The 25,558-nt window shown below is 45.8% G+C and overlaps 1 protein-coding gene across 1 annotated transcript in view; it reads right to left on the minus strand.

Annotated features, from left to right (window-relative positions):
• The window catches only part of ABCC10 (ATP binding cassette subfamily C member 10), a 161,627-nt gene that overhangs the window by 25,099 nt on the left and 110,970 nt on the right, over positions 1–25,558 (minus strand). Inside the window, exon 14 of the mRNA XM_069236268.1 lies at positions 5,187–5,376. Within this exon, the coding sequence (XP_069092369.1) occupies positions 5,187–5,376 (190 nt within the window). The remainder of the gene's footprint in view (positions 1–5,186; positions 5,377–25,558) is intronic.

The raw sequence follows: 25,558 nt of genomic DNA on the forward strand, positions 1-25,558 counted from the left end.
TTCAAATCTTATCCAAACATGTATAACAAAAATCCATATTTTAAAACGAATGTGCCCCATGCCACTTTTGTACCGTTCCATTGGACACCACCTTAATCAACCCCAGCACTCTGCGTGCTGGACAGCTAAAGTAGTCATGACAATTTAGGATGCAGATTAGCAGATGATCTACACCATTAAGTATACAGATTACCACCAGGATATACCAAAGAACCGTAACACCAAGTATATAGTTATTTCTGGGTCGGAGGTGATGCCGTGCAACATTTCAATGAACATACACCAATGATACACAACAGCAAATATAAGATATCTGCACAAGTCTATTAAACATTCCGCACTGCCAAATATACAGAGGAGTGTGGGAGAGTGAGGATGATGTGCCAGGAGGTGCCAACTTGGTCCAGATGACTGGAAGATCTCAGTGGGATTTGCTCAGCACCTAGACCTAACTTACAAGGTCCCAGTAAGCCCTGGTTGAGCCAGAGTCTTCTACAGGTACCACTCCACCGGATACATTTTACTACCACTAGTGGCTTGTGGGATTCAGGCCACTGGAGCAGAGAGGGGCATTTAAGGACCAATATAGTGCATACTGGCTCTCCGGGGTTGTTGGGGCTGCAGTTATTGCACCTCTGATAGACTGTGCCGTATCCTTATGCGTTCAGGTGATCACTTGGGCCACCATGATTTAACCACCATGACATTGGTGCAGCACCAAAGAATATTTGGTGGGCCATATCCTAGTTGTGTGAGCGGCGAGTTTGGTTGGCGCCAAGGCTGGTCTAAGATCAAAGCTAAATCCAGAATTTATCCATTTGCATCACTTGCTTACTTACCAGAACTATTTCCAGGAGGAAATGTGTTGCTAAAGAAGGCAAGCACTCCTGGAGACCCCAGCCTCTACCCAAAGCAAGCCCCTAGGATATGAATTGTAAGAAAGTCAATTATATTTGCAATCTAACACCTGGCACTTAGATGCTATCATACTGTTGGGCCTCAGGCGGTTCAAGCACATTCTGGTTGTTGGATAGATAGGTTAAATTTAGCTGTTTTTACTTGCCCGTGAAGTACAGTAAAGAACGCACTAGCCACTGATGATGGAGAGTGTTATTTAGGTAAATGACAGCACTCACTAAGCGTACTGCGCAGTAACCACCGCCTGGCACAGCATGCCACGAAAGGCCCTCAGAATGAGTCTATACTAATGATCAGTCATGCAAGGAAAGGGTCTGTATTTCAGTGAAGTCACATTTCCTAGACACTCTCAATCAAGCAGAGTGGGGCACTTGTCTGTAGACAGAAGTTCTTTCCAAAGGCATGTGCTAATTATGGCTACTTAATTACATGTCATCTGATGGTCACTGAGGAGTGACTTCCAGACTGTCTGGATAACACTCAAGTACAGTGTCCTCAGAAAGAGTGGTCATATTCTTTGAAGACCTGTCCTACCGTAAATACGGGTGGTAGTCTAACATACATCCCAAGGGAGCATCAACATGGTGCACACAAAACACTTGGGGCTGCCGATCAATGAGACAAAGGAGAATATTCTTGGAAGATGCTCTGAGCTTGGGAGTATTTCTGTAAGTTAAAGCAGGAGCTTTCTCTATTTGTTTTTTACAGCTGTAAGAAAATAGACAATGTATGAGATGAAAGTACAGATCCATTTTCACTCTGTTGAGGAAGAGAAAATCTGATTTACAGACATCGTTCTAAACCTATCCTTCGAAATATCGCGTTCTGTTTGGTAGCAATGTCTTCCCAACGCCACCAATGGCTCTGCCTCTGGTAGAGGGGGAGGAAGGTGTCAAATCAACTACGCACATATGTTCGAATCCATTTAGTGGCCGCAAACCCTGGCAATCAGTAAATCTCAGGGTTTGCAACCAGTAAATGTGTTTTTCAAATGTGCTAAACCAAATTAGTGATTTGGTAACAGGTTACTGAATTGCTAAAAGGGTTTAGGAAACCATACCAAATCAGTATTTGGAAGGGGCATGTTTAGGTCACTCCTTCCAAATACTGATTCCTTATGGTATGTATTAATGCTTTGCGGCCAGAATCCTGTAGCAAAACATTCATATTTTACCAGCTACTGAAAGGTAGTGGTAACCATTCACAAATGGGAAGGGGTCCCCAAAGGACAACTTTCCCAATGTGAATGGTCAAAACGATTTTTAGGAGTAGGCAGTTGTCCACAGAACCACTGCCCACACCTAAAAAAAAGTTTTCAAAACTTATTTGTTTTCAGTGCTGCCCTTTTTCTTTTAAGAACAAAGAGCAGCATCTAAAAAACAGAAAAGGTTGCTTTATTTAAAAGCAAATACAAGCATGGTAGTCTGCTCACCCCAGTAAGTCACCATCCCTGTTAAGGCACCAAGTTGTAGTGGTTCTCAGTATGCAACTGCCCTCATTAATGTGCACGACATAGGTGGAATTCCGACCCACAATGATTCAGTTTCTTAAGAACTAACCTACTAGTACATTGGTCGGTTCTTAAAAATATTTTAATAGTGGCAAAAATAGTGATTACTGGTCACAAAATATTGGTTGCAAATAGTACAGTCGTATGGCCACAACTTGCATGGGAAGGAGTTTTAAGGAGAACAGAATAGAACATCCATCATGCTTGATCACCAGAACCCAGAGGTTTCACACAACGCTTTGTCATGGACAGAAGTAGCTTAGGAAGCGCCTCCCTTGACTGAGATGGGGGTTCATAGTTTAAATGTATGTTTCCTAGAATGATCCCGATGAAAGGACATCATGAAAAAAGACTGTTGCTCCTGACAATAAGGATATTCTCTGAAAAATGTCTTCTGTAGCGGGCCATCAATACTATGTATCTCGGCTGTTGGATGATGTGCCATGCAGTCCACTCCCCTTCTCTTCTGGCTGAAAAATACACGCATCCCCTTGTCCACTGTTTGGTCACCAGTGTTGTCATCTTCAATATTTTTATAAAAGAATTACCGCAGAGAACTAATATGTCCCTCTTCCTTTCTGTAACTATAAATACGCGCTCAGTTTTTAAATATTTGTTAGGTAGTATCAATATTTATGTAAAGAAGAACTCACAAAATGTAAATCCCTATATGTCCAAATTATAGGATAAAACATATATAAGAAAGCATATCAGTGGGTCTGCTCATTCATGTACTTAACATCACCTGCTTCAGCACACCAACAATTACATTCTACTTTTTAAAATTGACGCTGCATCGAGTTCCCTTTGTCACTGCACTGTGCTTGGCATTTCAGGTGCCATTTTAAGAGTAACAACTGAGCAAGCAGACGTGCAGTCCTGCTGTTCTATGCTGATGCTCCTGAATACCATTCTTGTGAGGGTAAGCAAATGTTTTAGAGCCTACTAGCTAGGGGCATAGATGCCAGGCAACAGGAGGGTTTTACCCACAGAAACACGGAGATTTGTGCAGATGAGAAAGGTTTGTACTTAGAAAAGACAGATGGCCTGATTTAGATATTTGCGGGCGTGTTACTCCACCACAACGGTGATGGATATCCCATCTGCCGAAATCTAAATCCCATAGGATTTAATGGGATTTTGAATTCGGCGAATGGGATATCTGTCACCAATATATAAATCAGGCCCCAAGTCCTCTGTTGTTGTGAGTCTTTGAGCAGTGACTTTTAAGTAATAGATGAGGGCTATGAAAAGAAAATATATTTTGCTGTCTGAAAAAGCAGTGCATAAGGGATGGTCGGTAACACCAGACAAGCAATCTCCTCATGTTCGCCTACAAACTCAGAGCTGGGAGCCTCAGATAATCTCCAGTAGGATAGTGTTTTTTAAACATTTAACTTCTGTGGGCTCTAACGTAACCATACTAGAACCCAAGGATTCTCCCCTCCCGAACCATTATTGGAATCTGGGGACCTTCACGGAGTCATTACTGGAAGCAGAGGACATCAGCTTAAGCTTTTTCAATAATTTAAGCCGCAAAACAATGCACAAAAAACAGAAATAAGTATCCACCAAATAAATACACAAATTATAAAAAAAATGTATTTAAATCCCAATCAAATATAAAAATAAACACATTTTGATTTTAACGTGAATGTTGAAGATTCTCTAAAAAAGATTGATGCCACTCATTATCCATACTATATTCCGCGCCTGCTCTGCTCCCACAAATCAATCTTAGGATACTAATTTAAATTTTAGCCTCCAACTTCAAATTCCATTACATTTACAGAAGATTTAAAAAAAAATTAACTGCACATTTTGCTTCTTTATTTATATACACTTTGTTATTCTGTTAGTATTATCTAATTTTCTAAGCCATCACTGACCCCCCTGGACAGGCTTTGCGATCCCCAGCGGTCCCCGGATGACGGGTTAAGAAGCACAGCACTAGAACACCCAAAGATATTATTAAGTTCCAGATGCTAGTATCAGCAGTAATTAATTCCCTAGAAATTTATATTTAAACCCAGATTTCAGTCAGTCATATTGGCATATCGGTGGAAATGCACTTGACTAGGAAAGGAGAAAATCATAATTAGTACAAAATCTTTGAGGAGTTATTGGGATCTGCCAGGTCTTCCCATACTTTCCATTCCAGGAATATTACAAAATAATATATTCCCTTCTCTGCACGGTGGTGTAACTACTGACTCTGGCACAGATAGGGACAAATAAAAACTAGTTTCTTTATGTTTAATCCAAGCCAATTGCTGGGAGGCAGATTGCATTGTATGCTGCTGCTCTCTCCGCTTACCTTCAGCACGCATCTCAGCAGCTTGCCGTCAAAGACTGTTGCTGCAGGGATGGTTCCGCTTACCTTCAGCACGCGCCTCAGCAGCTTGCCGTCAAAGACTGTTGCTGCAGGGATGGTTCCGCTTACCTTCAGCACGTACCTCAGCAGCTTACCGTGACTGGCTGTTGCTGCAGGGATGGTTCCGCTTACCTTCAGCACGCGCCTCAGCAGCTTGCCGTCAAAGACTGTTGCTGCTGGGATGGTTCCGCTTACCTTCAGCACGCGCCTCAGCAGCTTACCGTGACTGGCTGTTGCTGCAGGGATGGTTCTGCTTCCCTTCAGCACGCGCCTCAGCAGCTTGCCGTCAAAGACTGTTGCTGCAGGGATGGTTCCGCTTACCTTCAGCACGTACCTCAGCAGCTTACCGTGAATGGCTGTTGCTGCAGGGATGGTTCCGCTTACCTTCAGCACACGCCTCAGCAGCTTGCCGTGAATGACTGTTGCTGCGCGGATGGTTCCAAAGGCGAAGAGGAATGCACGAAGGACCGTGAAGACGGTGTTAGCCACAGCAATGGCGCCATACACTGTGAGATAGAAGTCCACTTCCTTTGAGCTGTTCTGGTAACTTGAGTGCACTCTTGTGACCGGGGACCTGGAGACATCAACAGTGGGGACAGAAATTAGGGAATGGCACAGTAGGGAACTGGGAAGGCCCTCACAGCTCACAAGAAGAAGGGCCTTTCATCCTGTATGTACATCTCTGCTACTGCATTCTGTCACAGATCGCATGATGGCTGTCATACTGCTTGACCAAGTGGGAGATTATAAAACTACCAAGAAAACATGCAAGATGCTCTCTGAGGAAGAGAAATGTCCAGTACATGGGAATCTAGCCACATACTGCCTCAAGGGGGTCTAAATCAAAGTACCACATTTCCAGTATCAATCATATGTGCAAACAAACAATAATTGAGGGTTATTAAATTATAAACTTTAGCATTTGCACTTTCACCTCATTTTAGAAGGCACAGTTGCTTAGTTCAGAAAGTGCAATCAGAGTTTGTTCAAACCCAAGAGAAACAAAAGCAATCTTCCTCTTTGTAGTACTCAAAAACCCAGAGTGGCATTGCAAAGGCGCCCTGAGCAGACATTTGAAGGAAGAGCACTCCATGGCAGCTAAATGCTGAACAACAATGTAGGCAGGTAAAAATAAATCTACCTCACAGACACACAATAGGCATGAGATTCTGGTATATACCAAACTGCCTTAGTCTCATCATTGGTAATTTTAGCCCTCACATGTGTGGGTGTAAGGTCTAAAAACATCAGAAGAGGCTGATGGTCAGCAGTGTACCTCGGAGCAACACACCTGTAACTAGGCTGATGGTCTGCAGTGTACCTCAGAGCAACACACCTGTAACTAGGCTGATGGTCTGCTGTGTACCTCAGAGAAACACACCTGTGATGTGCCCATAGGGTGTCTCACAGGTCAGTCGTGATAAACAACTTTTGTGCTGATGTCCAAAGAGTTGTTTTTGAAAATGGAAACAAGAGGAGTATTCCTAGTAAAAATGTTCATGTAGTACATGCAAAGTTAAAGTTAAAACTATTGCATGTGAAAGAATACAAAAGGTTAAGAGGAAAAAGAATGTACTACAAAATGTAAATGTTCAAATTGTAACATATGTGTCTTCAAGTATGGCATTCCAGTTGTTTTTGTTAAGCACAAGAAATTGACAAAGTGTGCTTTTAAGCTGGTTTTGATCACAGTTAGTGATGCTATCATGGCGTATCCTCATTAGGTTGAATGATTGCCTTAAAAGGGCTCTGCTTTTGATAAGTCACAGCCTACTAGACAGCGTAGCTGTCTGGTTTGCTGAACACATCTTGGGTTTTTTCAGAAAGTTGACCTAGGATGCATTCCACCTGCTGATTAAAATTGGCTTTGTGGTTTGTAACTCACATTTTCTGGCTTTCTATTTGCTGGCTTTATTTGCTTTAGGCTCTCCAGGTTCAGTTTGTCCTTCCCTTTTCCTACACCATGTTTAGTGTATTCTTCAACAAACTTACTTTCTTTATCTTGTCATATTTGCTGTGCATTCAAAGACAGAAGTCAAATGTCAAACTGTGTCTTCGAGGGAGCTTGGTGTTTACTTTGCTTTTGGCTGACTTCAAAGTGAGAGCGATACTAGGAAAGAGTAATGCAGTTTACACTCTCCATGGACCCCGCTCATGCCCCTTCTCTGCTCCATTTACGAGGCTGTAACATAACCCTTAAAAAGCACATCACAGAAAATGCAGATGACAGATTTGTATTTTAGCTATATAGGTAATATGTGTGTTATGTAAAGAGCTCTGACACCCTGCACTGGGATTAGTAGAGCTATAAAAGAAATAAAACAGTGTTATTTACATTGTTATTTGTGCAGATACTAGGACAGACCAAAATATCTGACATTCTTACAATGTATGCATTTCTCTTATAAACAGGGACTGACCAGAGTCAAAAGCATGTCTCTCTTAAGCTCTTGTGAAGTGATAACAAGCTTAGAGCCTTTATTTCCCATCCTTTACATTTGCATCTAAGTGCCAGTCTTGAGACTGGACCCAGCCAGGATCAGATTATTTAAGCCCCAACTCTGGCTACATGTTGCTGATTAGAATGAAAGCAGACAATGTGCACACGCTGCTAAACATGTACAGGTGTCCTAAAATTACACTGTGACAAGTTCAGCACAGGCAAAAGGCAAAGTTGTTGTTTTACAAACAACACCCCATCACTGCTCCTCTAAGCACCTTGAACCACTTCTCCCTTCCCTGTTCTTTAAACACACGCTTCCAGGAACTTACTTTATTTTCAAACAGCAAGTGCAGCGACACCAGGACAATAATAACTCATGGAAACATTAAACCCATGCTAATGCTTCAATATACATTTCAACAAGACTAAAAGAACACAATTCCTTTACTTTCACTAGGAGATACCACATTTTGACCCTAGTTCCATGTTAAAATACAAAGTATGGCTACTGTTTACTAACACCACAACTTATCACCCTGCTTTGGGGTTCACACACCAACAACACACCTCTCTGTTTATCTGTCACTCTCAACTACACTTACCAGACTTTACATTTGTGCAGCAGGCACAGTGGCAACATGCCCAACACAAACATAATGAATATAAACCACAACTTCATTTCACCCATCCACATTTTTCTCTTCTGTCTGTAGATTCACCTCACCCCTACCCACTCCCCCATGCTTTCACAAAGTCCTAACCTTTACTTAGGCAGCAAGTCTATTGGTTCTAGGACAGTAATTCCACTCCTTTGTGTTTTTATGCACATCTGAGCAAGGAGTAACACTAACCTTCCTGCTACTTCTAAACAAACAGATACCACAATCTTAGAGCCACTCGGAGAATCCCTTCTCCACCCACCCACAGCTCTAACACTCCCAAGCCCCTCTTCAACTTCAAAGCTTCACAATCTGCCTTTAGGCTCTTTTAACACTTTGCCCGACACTACTTACACCTCACCACACGCTCTAACAACAATTACACTGCATCCTTCATGCACTTTCACCATCGACAATAATTAAAAATATATGCTCCTCCAGACCTTGTCTTTCACTTATTAAATCACATAAGCAACACTAACAGGCCTCTCGCTTCTTATTACTTTTCCAGCCCTGGCTTATACAACATTGCTTACCCTATCAAGTGCATTACCACCGCTAGGAAAGTACCCTCTTTTTGGCATGGTTACCCCCACTTTTGCCTGCTGTCAGTATGTTTTAACTGTTTTCACTGCAATCCTGCTAACCAGGACCCCAGTAATTGTGATCTCTCCCTTTAAATTTGGTTGTCTAGGACTTCACACACCCCACAATTGGCACACTGGTGCCCAGTGTAAGTCCCTAGTATATGGTACTTAGGTGCCCAGGGCATTGGGGCACAAGGGGTTCTCCATGGGCTGCAGCATATATTGTGCCACCCATGGGAGCCCATGCAAAATGTGCCTGCAGGCCTGCCATTGCAGCCTGCGTGAAAAGGCGCATGCACCCTTCTCACTACAGGTCACTGCACCAGGTCACTGTAAGTCACCCCTATGGTAGGCCCCCCTAGCCCAGAGGGCAGGGTGCAGGTACCTGTGTGTGGTGGCACCCCTGCACTAGCAGAGGTGCCCCTACGAACTCCAGCTCCATTGCACTGGACTTTGTAAGTGCGGGGAAGCCATTTTACCCATGTACTGGACACAGGTCACCACCTGTGTCCAGGTACATAATGGTAACTCCGAACCTGGGCATGTTTGGTATCAACCATGTCAGAATCATACCCCAATACTGTTGCCAGTATTGGTTGTATGATTCCATGCACTCTAGCCCCCCCTTATTGCTCCTACCAGTCTTCTAGGGTTTTGCAAGCAGCCCGCGCTGCTCCCACCCTCCAGACCGGTTTCTGCCCTCCTGCTGCTTGACCAGCTCAAGAAGGGGAAGGCAGAACAAAGGATTACCTGTGGGAGAGGGAGGCAAAACCCTCTCCCCATGGAAATAGGTGTGACATGGCTTGGGAGGGGTAACCTCCCAAAGTTACCGGTATGCTTTGAAGGGCACATTTGGTGCCCTCCTTGCATAAACCAGTTTGCACCAGTCCAGGGACCCCAGTCCCTGCTCTGGCATGAATCTGGTAAAAGGAAAGGGGACTGACAATTCCCCTATCCAACACCACCCCTGGTGATGCCCAGAGCTCCTTCAGGTGGCCACTTGGTTCTGCCATCTTGAATCCCAGCTCTGCACAGGCCCCTGGAAGCACCTGAGTGGCAAGGTCAGGCAGGTGATGTCACAGACCCCTACTGATAGGTGGTCACAGTGGCCACTTGATTCTGCCATCTTGAATCCAAGCTGTGCACAGGCCCCTAGGAGCATCTGAGTGGCAAGGTCAGGCAGGTGATGTCACAGCCCCCTACTTATAGGTGGTCACCTTGCAGGTGACCAAACCACCTTTTAGGCTATTTAGGGTCTCCCTCTTGGGTGGGTCCTCAGATTCGACATGCAAGATTCCACAAGGACTCCTCTGCATCGTTTACTTCATCTTCTGGTCACTAGGACTGCAACTGGATTCTTCAGGAACCAACAATCTGCAACTTCAGCAACGACTCCTCTCTGCAAAAAATGTTCTCCAGACCCTTCCAGCAACTGCAACATTTCCCTAGCTATGCATCCTCGGAGGGTGGCGAGTCTTCAGCCTGCACAAGAAGGAATCTCACTTGGAATGAATGAGTCACACCCCGGCATTTGCAGGCACCAGCTGCAACAACGAACGGCTGCATGGATCTTCTCTCCTACTGAACTGCATGGATCTTGCATCACAGGTGGTGGTCTGGAGTGGTCCCCTTGGTCCTCTCTACCAGCTGTCCAATTTGGGAGACAGTAAGCCCTTGCCTCTCCTTGCAGGACAGTACCCAGGTGCACCGCGACTCTTGCAGCTGCCAAGGCTTATTTGCTCCTCCTCCATGGGATCTTCAGTCTCTGTGTAGCCCTGGTCCCCAGCACACCTTCCTGCAAAGCAAAGGCTCTTGCCTGCTGCTCCAGCGACGTAGGGCTCTTCTTCAGGTGTGCCGAGTGGGCCTCACTGCGACTCCTGTGCCTGCTGCCAGTGGGTTGCCTGTGGGGGCTGCCTCTTCTTGTGACTCTCCCAGCTGCTGAGGTTCACCTCTGACTCCCCTCCATGGGTCGAGTCCCCTGGACCGTGCTGGTCCTCTTTAGCCTTGCAAACCTACTTCTCCATCCTCTGCATTTGTTGGTGATTTTCCAGCACCACTAACTGACTGCATCTAGAACGACGACATACAACATCACTTGCATCACTCCTGGGACTCCTCTTCCACTTCTGGGCTGCACTGCTAACCTTCTTCACACACCGTCCACCTGGTCCTGCATTTACAGAAGGTTGGGTAGTGGCTCCTGCCACAACGGGACACTTCATCTCGAACTGGACTTAGCCCCCTTTCCTTGCAGGCCCTCTTCTGTCAGGATCCACCTTTGGGTTCTTCCTCCTGTTGGCATTGGGGAAAACCAAGTACTTACCTCTCCTATCCTGGACCCTGGGCGGCACCTTAGTACTTACCTTTTGGGGCTCATAGTTCCTCCAGCTCCCTTCTCCTGATTTCACATCCTTGGGTGGGGGACTGTCTTTCACATTCCACATTCTTAATATATGGTTTGGCCCTCCCTTAGGCCCCTCACTATTTGCTATTGCTTTTACCAATGCCTATTGCTTTCTATGCTATTTACTGATTGCTAATGTGTATACAATAGTGTGTTTACTTACCTCCAGTTGGGGTATTGCCTATTCAGTATTCTAGTATTTGTGTTACTATAATTAATTACCTTTATTTTTTTAACACTGTGTGGTTCTTTCATGTGTGTAAGTGCTGTGTGACTGTAGTGGTATTGCATAAGCTTTGCATGTCTCCTAGACAGGTCTTGGCTGCTCATCCACAGCTACCTGTAGAGAGCCCTTCCTAGACACTGTCTACACCTCACTAATAGGGGCCACCTAGACCTGGTATAGGGTGACAACACCATAGGTGTCCACCACACACCAGGCCAGCCTCCTACACCACCGATATCAGTGAATGATATCTGGGTTTAAAGCTAAATTTGTAGGGTAACACCTTACATAGGTAACACCTACCAGCAACACCGTATGCAAAAATAAGATCAGTAAACAATAATAATTTGTTGTTCCACAATAAAATACAGCTGCATATTTAATTAATACCTTTACAACTCAAGACACGCTACCTCTGCCACAGAGCACTTTTTTCATTAAAATAGAATTGACCTGCATGCATTATCACCTCTAACCTACGCCAATGTGTTCTTTAGAAAAACAACAACAACCCTTTACCAGTAATATTTTATAACACTTTAGCAGATATCTCTTTCTCCTGTCCCTACCTTTTGCACATGCACATATGTCACTCTTTCTATTTATGCAGCCGGTGCAGTCGCACAAGAACAATCTGCCATCAGATTGTAATAAATGACAGCTTCCATTTCATTTTTTTTTACAAGACACAAGGATATCATCTCCTCTATTTCTTTGTCACTGTAGTTCAAGCCACTGCTCTCTGCACCACTTTGCTCTATGCCACTGCACTCTTCAACACTCAACTCTGCACTCTCTGCCACTCTACTCTGCGCCACTGCACTCTGCGCCACTGCACTCTGCCACTGGACCAATCTATGCAACTCTATGCCACCGCTCTCTACACCACTCTAATCTACAGTGGACCACTGCACTTTACTCTACGCCTCTGTGCTCTACTCTGCGTCACTGTACTCTAAGCCAATACACTCTGCTTTACTACACACCACTGCACTCTTGGCCACTGCACTCTACACCACTCCAGTCTAGGCCACCCCACTGCACTCTGCACCACTCCACTCTACGCCAATGCAGTCTGTGGCACTCTACTCTGCATCACTTCACTCTCCTCCACGTCACTAAAACTCTGAAACAATCTGCTCTACACCACTGCACTCTATATCACACTACACCACTCTATGCCTCTGCGCTCTAGGCCCGCCTACTCTAAATCATTGTACTCTACCGACTGTACTCTACACCACTTTACTCAAAACCAATGCACTCTCCGGCACAATACTCTACTCTGCAACACTTTACACCACTGCAAGCTACGCCTCTCTACACCATTGCACCCTGTCACTGCACTCTATCCCACTCTATTCGACTCTGAATCACTGTACAGTATGGCACAGCTCTCTACAGCACTCTACTCTGCAACACTCTACGCCACTGCAGTCTACTCCAATGCACTCTACACCACTGCACTTTTAAGACATTTTACTGTGCAAGACTGCACTCTCCACCGATGAACTCTACGCTACTCTGCACCACTGCAGTCTATGCTATTGTATTCCATGTTGCATCACTCAGCTCTACGCTAATGCACTCTACGCCTCTACACTCTTTGTCACTGTAATTTACCCTACACCACTGCACTCCACACACTGCATTCAATGCGACTCCACGCTACACCGCTGCACAATATCCTGCACCTCTCCATTTTACCCTGCACAACTTCACTCTACTCTGAAACATCCTAATCTACGCCACTGCACTCTACTCCACCAGGTGCCACTCCACTTTACGCCATTACACTTTATGCCACTCCATTTTACTCTACACCTCTGCTGTACGCCACTCTACTTACTTTACCCCATTGCACTATACCCCACTTTACTCAAACCAGTGCGCTCTAAGCCACAGCACTCGATGTCAATCTACTCAGCACTGCTGTACACCACTTCACTCTACAACACTCCACTAGATGACTCTCTACTCCATTAAACTCTACTTCACTCTGACACACTATGCCACTCTATGAAACTACTCCACTCTACGTCCCTCTATATTACTCCCTCTAAGCCACTTTACTCCACTCTATTCTACGACACACTACTCCACTCCACTCCAGTACTCCACTCTACAACACTCCACTAGATGACTCTCTACTCCATTAAACTCTACTTCACTCTGACACTCTACTCCAATCTATGCCACTCTATGAAACTAGTTCACTCTACGTCCCTCTATGCAACTCCCTCTAAGCCACTTTACTCCACTCTATTCTACGACACACTACTCCACTCCACACCACTCCAGTACCACTAGATGACTCTCTACTCCATTAAACTCTACTTCACTCTGACACTCTACTCCAATCTATGCCACTCTATGAAACTAGTTCACTCTACGTCCCTCTATGCAACTCCCTCTAAGCCACTTTACTCCACTCTATTCTACGACACACTACTCCACTCCACACCACTCCAGTACTCCACTCTACAACACTCCACTAGATGACTCTACTCCATTAAACTCTACTTCACTCTGACACTCTACTCCAATCTATGCCACTCTATGAAACTAGTTCACTCTACGTCCCTCTATGCAACTCCCTCTAAGCCACTTTACTCCACTTTATTCTACGACACACTACTCCACTCCACTCTATTCCATGCCACTGTATGCCACTCCGCTCTACGACACTGTACTCCACTCTACGCTACTCTATACCATTCCACTGTACTAAACTACTCCACTCTGTGCCAGTCCACTCTATGACAATCTACTCCGTTCTACAGCACACACCCCTCTTCTGTACAGCACTCTAGTCCACTCTCTGCAACACCCACTACGCCACTTCACTCTGCTCGATAACACACGACACTCTACACCACTCAACTCCAAAAAACTCCACGCCCTTCCACTGACACTCTACTCCCTCCATGACACTCCACAACACTATGCCACTCCACTCTATGCCACTTCATGCCACTCGACTCCACGCTACTTAACTCTACACCTCTCTACACCACTCCATAACACCACCCTCTACTCCATGATACTCTACTTTACGACACTCCACGCCACTCTCCTTTACGCCACTTTCAGCCATGCTGAACAGTTGCCAAGCTGTGTAAACCATGGCTGAACCATATTGGCAAAGACTATAGCTCTTCCATAGGCGAGACCTATTGGCTAGTGCTTGTTTACTAGGGGATGGCAAACACAAACAAAGTGTATGATTGTCTCCTCGGTTTGATTACATAATGTACAGTTATTACTCAACCTTGATTTAGACCATGATGGAATTAAATCTAAGGTAGGCACGCTTCCAAAATGATACACCATTAATTTGTTTTTTAGTGCTTTTGAATAACGTGCCAAGGTAGGGTTGATTAGAAAGGGTGAAATAGTTATTGATAATCATCCATACGCTTTGCCAGCTCGTTTTTATCTTGCAGGAACAAAAGTGAAGGCATGTTTTAGTAAGACTTTTTTTGATACGTTAAAAGAGACTGAGGCAGACCACAGATCCCTTAATTGCAGATTATTTAAAGTTTATTCAAAAAAGGTTTGAAAGAGTGTATGGTCATTGGCGTTTATGATTTCTGATTGAATTAAATGATCTAATAAATTTCAGTCAGAATTACATGCCTGTAAACAAGCTGATCCATCGATAGGCAAGGAAGTCAAGCATATGCCTGGGACCACTGAAGCCTGGTCCTTCGAGCAATGCATCAGAGTCACCGAAGGCAAAGCCCTCGACACTGAGGAGACTAGTAGTCGAAGGACCTCAGAGCACTTCTCTTCCTACCGGGAAAGAGAAATTCATCAGGAAGAATACGCTGAAAGGCAGCGCATCAATTTCCCAGGACAATCAAGCGTGAAAAGGGAAGGAGGGAAGGGCGCCCTCGAAAGAAAAGTCTCAGGGGTAGCCTAAGATTTCCGATGTCTGCAATGCCAAGAAAAAGAAAAGTGCTTTGGAAGTCGAGATCGAGAATCTTATGAGGAAAAAGAGAGCCTTTGGGGAATCCATGCCTCTTTTTTATGAACCTCGACTCATAGGCTTTAAGAAAATCTGCAAGACAATCTTAGAGAGGTAGGAAGAAATCACAGACGCGGGTCAGGACACTGAGGTAGGGGAACATTAGGAAGGTATCTCTGGCATCAACCAGAGGATACAGAAATAGAAGAGCCACGGAATGAAATGCTGTGAGAAGACGTAGAGACCGATTCGCCTTCGAAGAAGGCAGAAGCTTATTCTTCAAGACCTTCTCCCCCGGAAGATATCTCCACATAACAACAGATAGTCAAGAAGACAGCTGAGCGCTTTGGAATTGTAATAGAGGAGGAAAAGGAGGAGACATGTTTTCATCTTGTGACAATTACACCCTCGTATAAGAGGAACCAATATCTCCCCATGCTCCCCAGCCGGGCATGGAACTTCTTACCACAGCAGCGACATCGGGGCAGTTACACCAAGGAAAGAAAAAATGTAGAGTCTCATCACAAGTCCCTAAATATATCTAGGGGCATGTTGAATCAGATCAGGGATGTGGAATTCCTGTCGCCCAACAACCAGGACATATTGTTTGAGGTCAAGGGCAACACGTTTTCATGTTTATTTTGTCCTTGGGATAAGTAGGCCCAACCCCCTGCAGCACAAACGCTGTCAGTTTAGAGAGAAGGGAACTGTCTGCAGTTGGGGTAATATGTGTGTCCATAGGTTAATGTTGTTCAAACTTGTATTTATGGTTTATCAATGAAAAGCCTTCATTATTGGGGTAAGCAATGTAAATAAACGTTTTAAGGTCACACTGTAAAACTGACAGTGGTATCAGAAAAAAAAGTGTACAAATATGTTTGAAAAGTTTAACAATATGAGGCAAAGAAACATGCTCTCTGACTCAATCCAAAGGTTTACAGAAGCTTGTAAGCAAGAGTGATGATTCTTTGCTTTCAAAATAAAATGGTCAGAAACAAATGCCAGTAGGAATAAATACATTTCGCTAAAATGAAATTTTAGGTGCCATTTCTCTGAAGCGTCATTTAGTAAAGTGTGTTGATGCATGTTTATATCTCCAAAAAATATTCTTAATGGAAAACCGGTGTAACCATTTTCAATAAGATTATGGGAAGCATGAAAATAAACCAGCACGGGCAAAGCCAACTGAGCCAACATTTTATGTGAGTCTTTTGGTTTTGTCAATGCATGTCTTGTTTTGACATGGGATTTGTAACACTTTATAGTTGTGGGAGTTGCCAGGTCCTCATCATTGTAACACACACTGTCAAAAATAAAAATAAACGTTTTTGGTCTCAAAAAGCACACACTGCCAACAGTGGCGTAACAAAGGCTCTGCAGCCTCCCTCCCTGGGGACCCTCTCAGCACAGCACCTGCCCTGAGTGAGTCTGGAGGCAGGGGCCTCCATGTTCTTTGCAAGGGGGCCCCCTCCAGTTTCGTTACACCACTGATTGCCCCAGTAGTTCCTGGCACTGAACAAAATCACTGTGCGCCAACATGCTCCTTGTGTAAGAGAATAATGTGATGGCTCACAGCAAAACCAGCTGTTAGACAGAGAGGGAAATAGAAGTTTAATTAAAACAAAATGTCTTTGTTAATGCCAGGCCTAATTAGGGATCCAATTCTTAAAGAAAGTTAAAAAAAGTGCACCCATGGTATATGTCTTTGATTTAGTGGCTTTCATGAATTCACAACAACTTGCAGAAGTAGACCAGGAAATAATTATCCTAGAAAATAGTTGTGAACTGTGTTTTAGCATGAGCAAATATGCATGTGTAGATTTGCCCATGTGAAAATCTATTGAACGTTCACAAGTTCACTTTCCCTATAATCACTTTTTTCCCAAGCCTGGAAGAACTTCTACTTCTGCCATTGTCAGGAGTACATTTCAACCATTTCTCATTATGGGAAAGATTACAGAAGAACTGGTGAAAATCCTTCAAACATGCAAGTTAGTAGGTTTGCAGATTGAAAGGCTTTCCAGACCTTGAACTATTGCTTACTGATGCCTCCATCCCCAGTATGTAGATTTGCGGAAAGGTGGTAAACCAAGGAAATTGCTATAGATGGGATTGAAATTGCAAGTATTCTAGCCCTTTTATGGTAGTAGCCCTGGTATAACAAGAGAGGCTATTATCAGAACCCTTACATAATGAGATTGCTGCCATAATTTGTTGCCGCACTACATGGCACCAAAAGGACCAGTAGATTTTTTTACAGGACAAGTCCCATGGACAAGTAGATATTTTATTAAATTCCACACCCCTGCAGATTCACTGATTGTCTCCACAGCAAGGGAAAAGCAATGTCCCCAGCCTCCATGGGACCTCCATAAGACAAAGAAAGCAAAACAATGTAGGCTGTAGGAAAGACAAGGGAGAGAGCTGCAGCCTCACACTGGCAGATCACCAATTCCAATGTGCTGTTAAATAGGCATGTTCATCAATACTGAGTGCATATGTAAGATCTTATGTCACACCTCCAGATGAAGTACCATAAAAAAGTGAAGAGCATCATTGAGAGGAGGGAAACATTGTAAATTCATGCCTAAAACCAGCCTTTTATACTGCAGATACAGCAAGTAGACAGCTAGATACAGGAACATTCATGAGTAGACATGAATGGTTGCACATCTCCGGGTTTAAGCCCGAGGTACAATCAACAATTATTGACAGACCCTCCCACTGGAAGCCAGCTCTTTGGCACAGGAATAGACCAAGAGCTGGCGGAAATAAAAAAGTCAAACACAACTGCCAAAGAATTGGGGGCCCTGCAGATCTTTAGACTCTCCTTTAAAAGAGGCACTTTCAAGACAAAAGAGGGCAGGCAAGACAAACATTTTGTTAATATGCATAAAAACAATGTCAATGTGCGCCATGTGTGCCAACATAACAAGAAACTTGCATCACTGTTGCAGAATACATCCGACATGACCTCTCCATCAACCCAGAGTCAGAAATATGTGGTCAGGCAAGCCCTGCGACCTAGGGCTGAAGCAACTGATTGACAGATCACAGGTGGGGTGACATGTAGCCCGTAGACAAACACGCAAACAGGAAAACCCAGATCGATTCCCTAGATAGGCAGCAACACCACAGATGTCCTAGGAGACTCGCCCCAATAAAAGACATTTGGCCGGAGGGGTGCACGTTCCCAAAGCACCATAAAGTTAGATACCACATGAAGTCAGGAACACTCAGCCAGAACACAGCACGCACACTACATGCAGTGATCACATGCTCCCCATGCCGAACATCTAGGCATGTTACCTCCTGGCCCATACTTTGTCCACGCAAGGTCGGGACCCACCAGCACACTTTTTCAGATAGTCAGATTTATGGCCTCGTGAATAGGTCTAGATTCCTTTCCCCCACAGAAAGCATACAATCGTTTTATTGCACCTCAAGAAAATGTATAAAATGGCGCTATGAAACGAATGGACTTTGAGACAGTTCTCAGACACCAACTCTGTACTATTCTCCCAGCCACTGCGTTTAATTAAATTGACTGTTCCTGCTTTGCCAAATGCCTTTTGTCTTTCATTTTTTCAAGGTAAATCCGCATTCGCTCAACAGTTTGCTTCACAGAGCCAAAAACCGTCTAGATGCAGCCAGTTTCAAGGCCATGGAGAGTGGCAACCACAACAGCTGAAACGCCCTTTTTTTTTCAGGTAGAGGGAAATCAAGGGGCTGAAACTCTACAGGATCCACCTCAGATCTTCAAGCAGGTCCCTGTGCCAGCTTCCCCACAACAGGTCTCCTGACACCGCCGTGCACTCCATTTCCATGCTCTTCTCCCCTGCTGCCCGTCGATGTCTCCACTGCTCTCCCGTCCTTTCTTGACCTATTTGCTCTGTCTGCCGCTTTCTCACTTCTTGTTCCTTTGTTTCTGTTCATCTTGGTGCCCTTGTCCCTTTGGGCCCTCTGTCTGCCTTTTTCCCTTTTGCCCTGGCTGCCGCTTAGTCTCTCTTCTCCTTCTCTTTCCAGTTCTTGCCCCACTCTCCCGCCCACATCTCGTGTCCTTTTGCCACTTCTGCCGGTTTCACTCCTCGTGTTCTTCGACTCTTTTCTGCCCTCTGCTGACCTTTGTGACCTTGTGCCCTCTGTCTGCCGTTTTTGCCTTTTTGCTATGCTGCTGCTTTAGTCAATTTGCTCTTACTGTTGCCATGTTCTCACCTCGCTCTCCCACCCACTTCCTGCCATTACCTTCCTCCCACCACCTAGTGAGCACCACCTCCCCCCCCACACCAGGGCCAACTTAATGGAGGCTCCAACGCGACCCCATTCAGCAGGTCCCCGTGTCAGCCCCCCTGCAACAGGTCTCCTGACACTGCTGTGCACACTCTTCTCCCCTGCCGACTCGTTGTTGTCTCTGCTGCTCTCCTGTCTTTTCTTGACCTCTTTGCCCTCTGACTGCCACTTTATTTCTTCTTGTTGCTTCGTCCATTTGTTTCAGTTCACTTCTGTGCCCTTGTGTCTTCGGGCCTACTGTCTGCTTTTTTGCCTTTTGCCCTGGCTGCCGATAAGTCTCTTTTTCTTTTTGGTTCCCACTTTGCTCTCCCGCCTGCTTCTCGTGTCCTGCATCCTTTTGTCCCTTCTGTCAGATTTGCTCTTTGTGTTCTTTTGTCTCTTTTGTACCCTCTGCTGACCTTTGAGCCCTTGTGCCTTCTGTCTGATGTTTTTGCCCTGCTGCTGCCTTATTCCCTTTTCTCCTACTGTTGCCCTGTTCTCACCTCACCTTCCCACCTGCTTCCGGCTGTTTCTTTCCTCCTGCAAGCCAGCTCCCTGCCCCCCCCAGGACCTACTTAGTAGAGGCGGCAGCAGGACCCCATTGAGCAGGTCCTCGTGCCAGCTCCCCCGCAACTGGTCTCCTGACACTGCGGTGCACCCCGCGACAGGTCTCCTGACACTGCCCTGCACTCCGCATCCAGGCTTTTCTTTCATGCTGCCTCGTTGTTGTCTCTGCTGCTTTCCTGTCCTTTCTTGACCTCTTTGCCTTCTGTCTGCCGCTTTCTCTCTTCTTGTTCCTTCGTCTCTTTGCTTCAGTTCACCTTTGTACCCTCATGCCTTCGTGCCCTTTGTCTGCCTTTTATCTTGGCTGCTGCTTAGTATCTTTTCTACTTTATAATTTTCTTCTCAGTTCTCACCTCGCTCTCCTGCTCGCTTCCCGCATCCTTTTGCCCCTTCTGCCGGTTTCACGCCTCATGTTCTTTCATCGCTCTTATGTCCTCTGCTGACCTTTGTGCCCTTGTGCCCTCTGTCTGAGGTTTTTGCCTTTTCACCCTGCTGCCGCTTTAGTCTATTTGCTCCTACTGTTGCCCTGTTCTTGTCTCCCTTTCCGGCCCGCTTCCCACCGTTTGCTTCCTCCCACCTTCTGCCACCCAGCACCCTGCCACCACAGGACCTACTTAATGAAGGCCGCAGCACAGAAGCAGAGCACCTGCGTGCAGCGGGCATGCCAAAGGCAAGCCTGTCTGCGACTGTTCATGTCTGGACCATGCTCAGATCCAGAAGCCCTGACCCTAACGCCTCCCACTTACACAGCCGAGATCCTGGATGCCGCGACAACAATTGCTGCACCTCCTCCCATTGAACAACCAAAGGACCCTTCACCTGCCTACACTGCCTCTTCTCCTGTAATACAGGACCACCAATCCACACAGGATCCCGTGCCACAATGACCCGGAAGACCATGAACAACCCTGACCGGCTCCAGTGCATCTTGCTCAGCGCCCGATTCCTCTGCAAACACACCACTGAAGTCTGGGACACCATCACCACCCTCTCCCCCAACATAGCCTTCATCACCAAAACCTGGATCAGTTCCTCCTCAAAACCCAACATCACCACCGCAACACCCGATAGATGGAAGATGAAACACAGAGATAGCTCTAACAAACATGGTGGAGACATCGTCATCATCTTCAAAGAAACCATCCGCTGCATCGCCACTCATGAGCCCTCACCTCACATGGAACACCTCAATTTCCAACTACAGACCAACGTCAAAACAACGATAAGAGATAACCTCGTATACAGACCCCGGCACCTCAACCAGCTTTCTGTGATGCCATCTCCAACCTCATTGCCCGTCTAGCTATCAACTCCAATCACTACATCCTACTCGGCTACCTCAACTTCCACGTCAACAATCCCAACAAAGCTAACTCCACCAATTTCCTGAAGCACATGAACAACATCGGCCTCAACTAATTGGTCACCAAACCCACGCACAAAGCTGGCACACACTCATCCCCATCTTCACCTCCAGCGACAGAGTTAAACTTAACCACATTACAAAACTCACCTGGTCTGACCACTCCATCGTTCACTTCACCATCTCCGGCGGACAGTACCCCACCACCAAACACCACAGCTCCACCCACTGCAGCTGGGACATAGGGGACTCTGGCCGTCAGGACCACCCCACCCAAAACGTCATCAAACCTAGAACAAGCCGTCCAGAACTTCTCCACCTAGATTACAGAGTGCACCAACAGTCTTGCCCCGATGAAGCCAGAAAGAGCCAACAAAACCTCAAGACAAGCCAATTGGTACACCCTTGAGCCCCGAACCACTGAGCACAACTGCTGCCAATTCTAGAAATGCTGCTGCTGCATCAGGAAACCTGCAGACAGAGCCACCTTCAGTGCAGCCCTCAGCAACTACCACCTGCACATCAAGAAAGCTCAGCCGGCATCGATTCAGCAGCCAACCACCCTAAAGAACTATTCAAGATAGTCAAGGAATACTTCAACCCAGCAGCTACAGAGAACACAATTCACCACCTCCCAAGAACCCGTCCATACCTTCTTGGACTACATTCACAGCAAGATAACCACCATTTACAACAACTTCGATACACGTCTCAACCTCAACAGTCTCAGCCAACAAACGCACACCAGCCAAACAATCACCACATGGACCATTCAGACCACGACAGCCATCATGTCATTCATAGACTCTAGAGCACCCACCGACTTATGCCCCAGAACATTTTTTCAACCTTGGAACCAATCAAACCAGCATGGAACTCACCAGCATCCTCAATAGATCCATCACCACAGCAGCCTTCCCAGACAGTTGGAAGCATGCAGAGATTAAACCCCTACTAAAGAAGCCCTCTGCCAATCCCAGTGAACTACAACATTTTGGTCCGATCTCTCTGCTCCCCTACCCTGCCATTAACCAACAGCTCACCGAATACCTGGAACAGAATAACTGCTTGACGCCCCCAATTCAGGATTCTGAGCCAACCACAGCACAGAGACCACATTGATCGCAGCTACAGATGACATTAAAACCCTCCTTGACTGCAGGGGGACTGCCACCCTCATCCTCCTTGACCTCTCAGCAACCTTCAACACCGTATCGCACCACACCCTCATCAACAGGCTCTACAACTTCAACATAGAGGAGAACGCCCTCAAATTGATCACCTCCCTTTTTATAGGACACATACAGAATATCCAGGTGCCCTCTTTCACCTCCGAACCCAAGAATATCATTTGCAGTGTACCCCAGGGATCATCACTCTGCCCCACATTGTTCAACACCTGCATGACCTCCCTGATGGAAATCATCGGATCCCACGGCCTCAACATTATATCCTATGCAGACGACACTCAACTCATCCTCTCGATCACAGAAGACCCCTCTCCTACCAGAACACTCTTCATGGCCGACGTAGCTAATTGGATGAGAGACAACTGCCTCAAACTCAACTCCGACAAGAAAGAAGTACTGATCTTCAGGAAAAACACCTCCATCCGGAACCATAGATGGTTGCCAGCGGAACTTGTACCCACACCCACACCACCAAAGTAGGCATACAACCTCAGCATAATCCTCAAAGCGACAAATCAACGCTGTTACCTCCTCCTTCTCCCACACCCTCTTCATGCTCCGCAGGCTCTTCACTTGGATCCTGATCGACACCAGAAAGATCGTCACCCACGCCCTTATTATCAGCCACCTCGACTACAGCAACGCACTCTACTCTGGCATCTCCACCTAACTCCTCAAAAGACTCCAGACCATACAGAACGCTGCAGCCAGACTCATCCTGGACCTCCCCAAATGGACTCACATCACCCCCACCTCAGAAATCTCCACTGGCTACCCATCCAGAAAAGATGTCAGTTCAATATCCCCACGCACACATACTAGGCCTTACATCATCAAGGACTTGCCTACATCAAACTTTGAATAAACTTCCATCAACCCGCCAGGCACCTGCACTCCTTACTAACCCTCGCACATACACCTGCATCCGCTGGAGTTGCAGCGCTGGTCGATCCTAATTCTACATCACCACCAAGACCTGGAACAACCTCCCCCTCCACCTTCCACCTTCAAACAGCACCCTTCCTCGCGGATTTCAGAAAGAAACTAAAGACCCCAGTGCCCAGATACCCCTGGGGTGACAGTGCTACGCTATACAAATACTGATTAATTGATTCCAAGTTACTCAATCTTTACTCCCCTTAGTGACACCACACCTATAGGAGGGAGAAATAAGGACTTCTTAAGAAACCGTGAAGCTATTTCGACAGACAAATGGGTTGTAAATAGCCTTTGTTTTGGCTACTGCATAGAGTTCATTCAGAAATCACCAACAAAACAACCAAAAAGGCAGCGCTACAGGAATGCAACTCCTACACAATGCGATCCAAGAGCTCCTTGCAAAGAAGGTAGTAAAAAAGTTGCCAAGAACGGAGAGAAACAAAGATGTGTACCCAATTTACTTTCTTGTGCCAAAGCAAGATCAAACCATGCACCCTATCGTACACATGCGCTTCATGAACAGGTACAAAAAGACACAAAGATTTCAAATTACTACATTACAAGATGTAATCTCTTTGCTAGATGAAGGGGACTACTTAATTACTGTTGGACCTGGCTTTTTTTACAAGGTCACCCCAAACATTTTGCCTTCCTTCCTCTATTTTTCTGTCACTCTTTTGATTGCCTCTAGTACTCTGGGCACTTTATCACAGCTGATCAGTGCTGAAGTGCATGTGCTCTCCCAACAACTTGGTATAATTGGTTTCCACCTGTTTGGGTTGTTTAATTTACCCTAAGGCCTGTAAATTAAATGCTGCTAGGGGGCTTCCAACACAGATTGCATCACCCACAGAAGTAGCCTTCCAAACATGTCTCAGGCCTGCCACTGCAGGGTCTGCATGTGTAGTATACTGCCACATTGACTTGGCAAGTCAAACTACTTGCCGAGGCCTAAACTCCCACTACACCTAAGTCACCCCTATGGTAGACCCTACATAGCTCTATGGGCAGGGTAATGTGTATGTAAAAGGTAGGACATATGCCTTTTTGAACTACATATCCCGGTTGTGACAAACAGCTATTTAGTTTCTCACTACTGTGAGTGCTGCTCCTCTCATAGGAATTCATTGGAAATGCCCTGACATACTTCTAAGTGTTATCTTCTGATCTATGAGGAATAGCGTGGGCATGTTTAGTATGTTTGGAATGGTAGTGAGAAATGCTGCTTACTGGTGTAGGTGGATTTTTTTATTGCCATTGTTGAAATGCCGCTTATAGAAAGTGGGCATTTCTCTGTGCTTATAACTCTGGTGCGTTTGAAGCTTGACTCCATTCTACGTCTCGGGTAGAGTGACAGCTGGACTTTGTGCATACTTTTCAGACAGCCAGTACACAGGAAGGGTGGAGGTGTAACAGGAGTACATCTGCATACTGAATGGTCTTCCTAGGCTGGGAAAGGTAGGGCCAGGGCACACATACATCCGTAAAGGCTGTGCCCTAGTCACACACAAATGCCTCAATTGCCCCCTACGGATGTCGCCAGCCAGTGCTGGAGGGTAGGGGGTCATTCATGGAACTGGCTAGTGATGGGTGGAACCCCCCTTCCCATCTTTGTGGGGGCTGAAGAGAATGAGTATAAGTACAGGGGGTTGTCCCCACATTAGTGGACAAGAAGAGACACTGATGGACCAGGAACCAGATGCTGCTGGAGGAACTTGCCAGGAAACCACCATTGGGACTGTCATGCTGCTGTGCTGACCTGTTAGGTTACAATAAGGACTGCTGCTGGACTCTGCTGACCTGTGACCTGCTAGGTCACAAAAAGGACTGCAACTGGACTCTACAGACCCTGATGTGCTGGCCTGCTGCTTGCCCCCACCGTGTGTTCTACAGTGGCCCCACGGGCTGAGTGGTTTACGCCCCCCTTTACCCTTTTTGGCTCCCTCCAGCGAGTGAAGAGCACTTTGTGTTTCACTGCTCCAGCATGAGGTTAGCGCTAGAAAAAGAATGAAAAGCCATCAGCCGACACGTGTTTCGTCCTGACTGGACTTCTTCAAGGCTGAGAGAATCACAACATATAACAATCAATTATAACAAATATATATATACAATATATACAAATATTAAAATAAATACACATCC

The sequence above is a fragment of the Pleurodeles waltl genome, chromosome 5 (genome assembly GCF_031143425.1).
Source record: "Pleurodeles waltl isolate 20211129_DDA chromosome 5, aPleWal1.hap1.20221129, whole genome shotgun sequence".
Lineage (NCBI taxonomy): Eukaryota > Metazoa > Chordata > Amphibia > Caudata > Salamandridae > Pleurodeles > Pleurodeles waltl.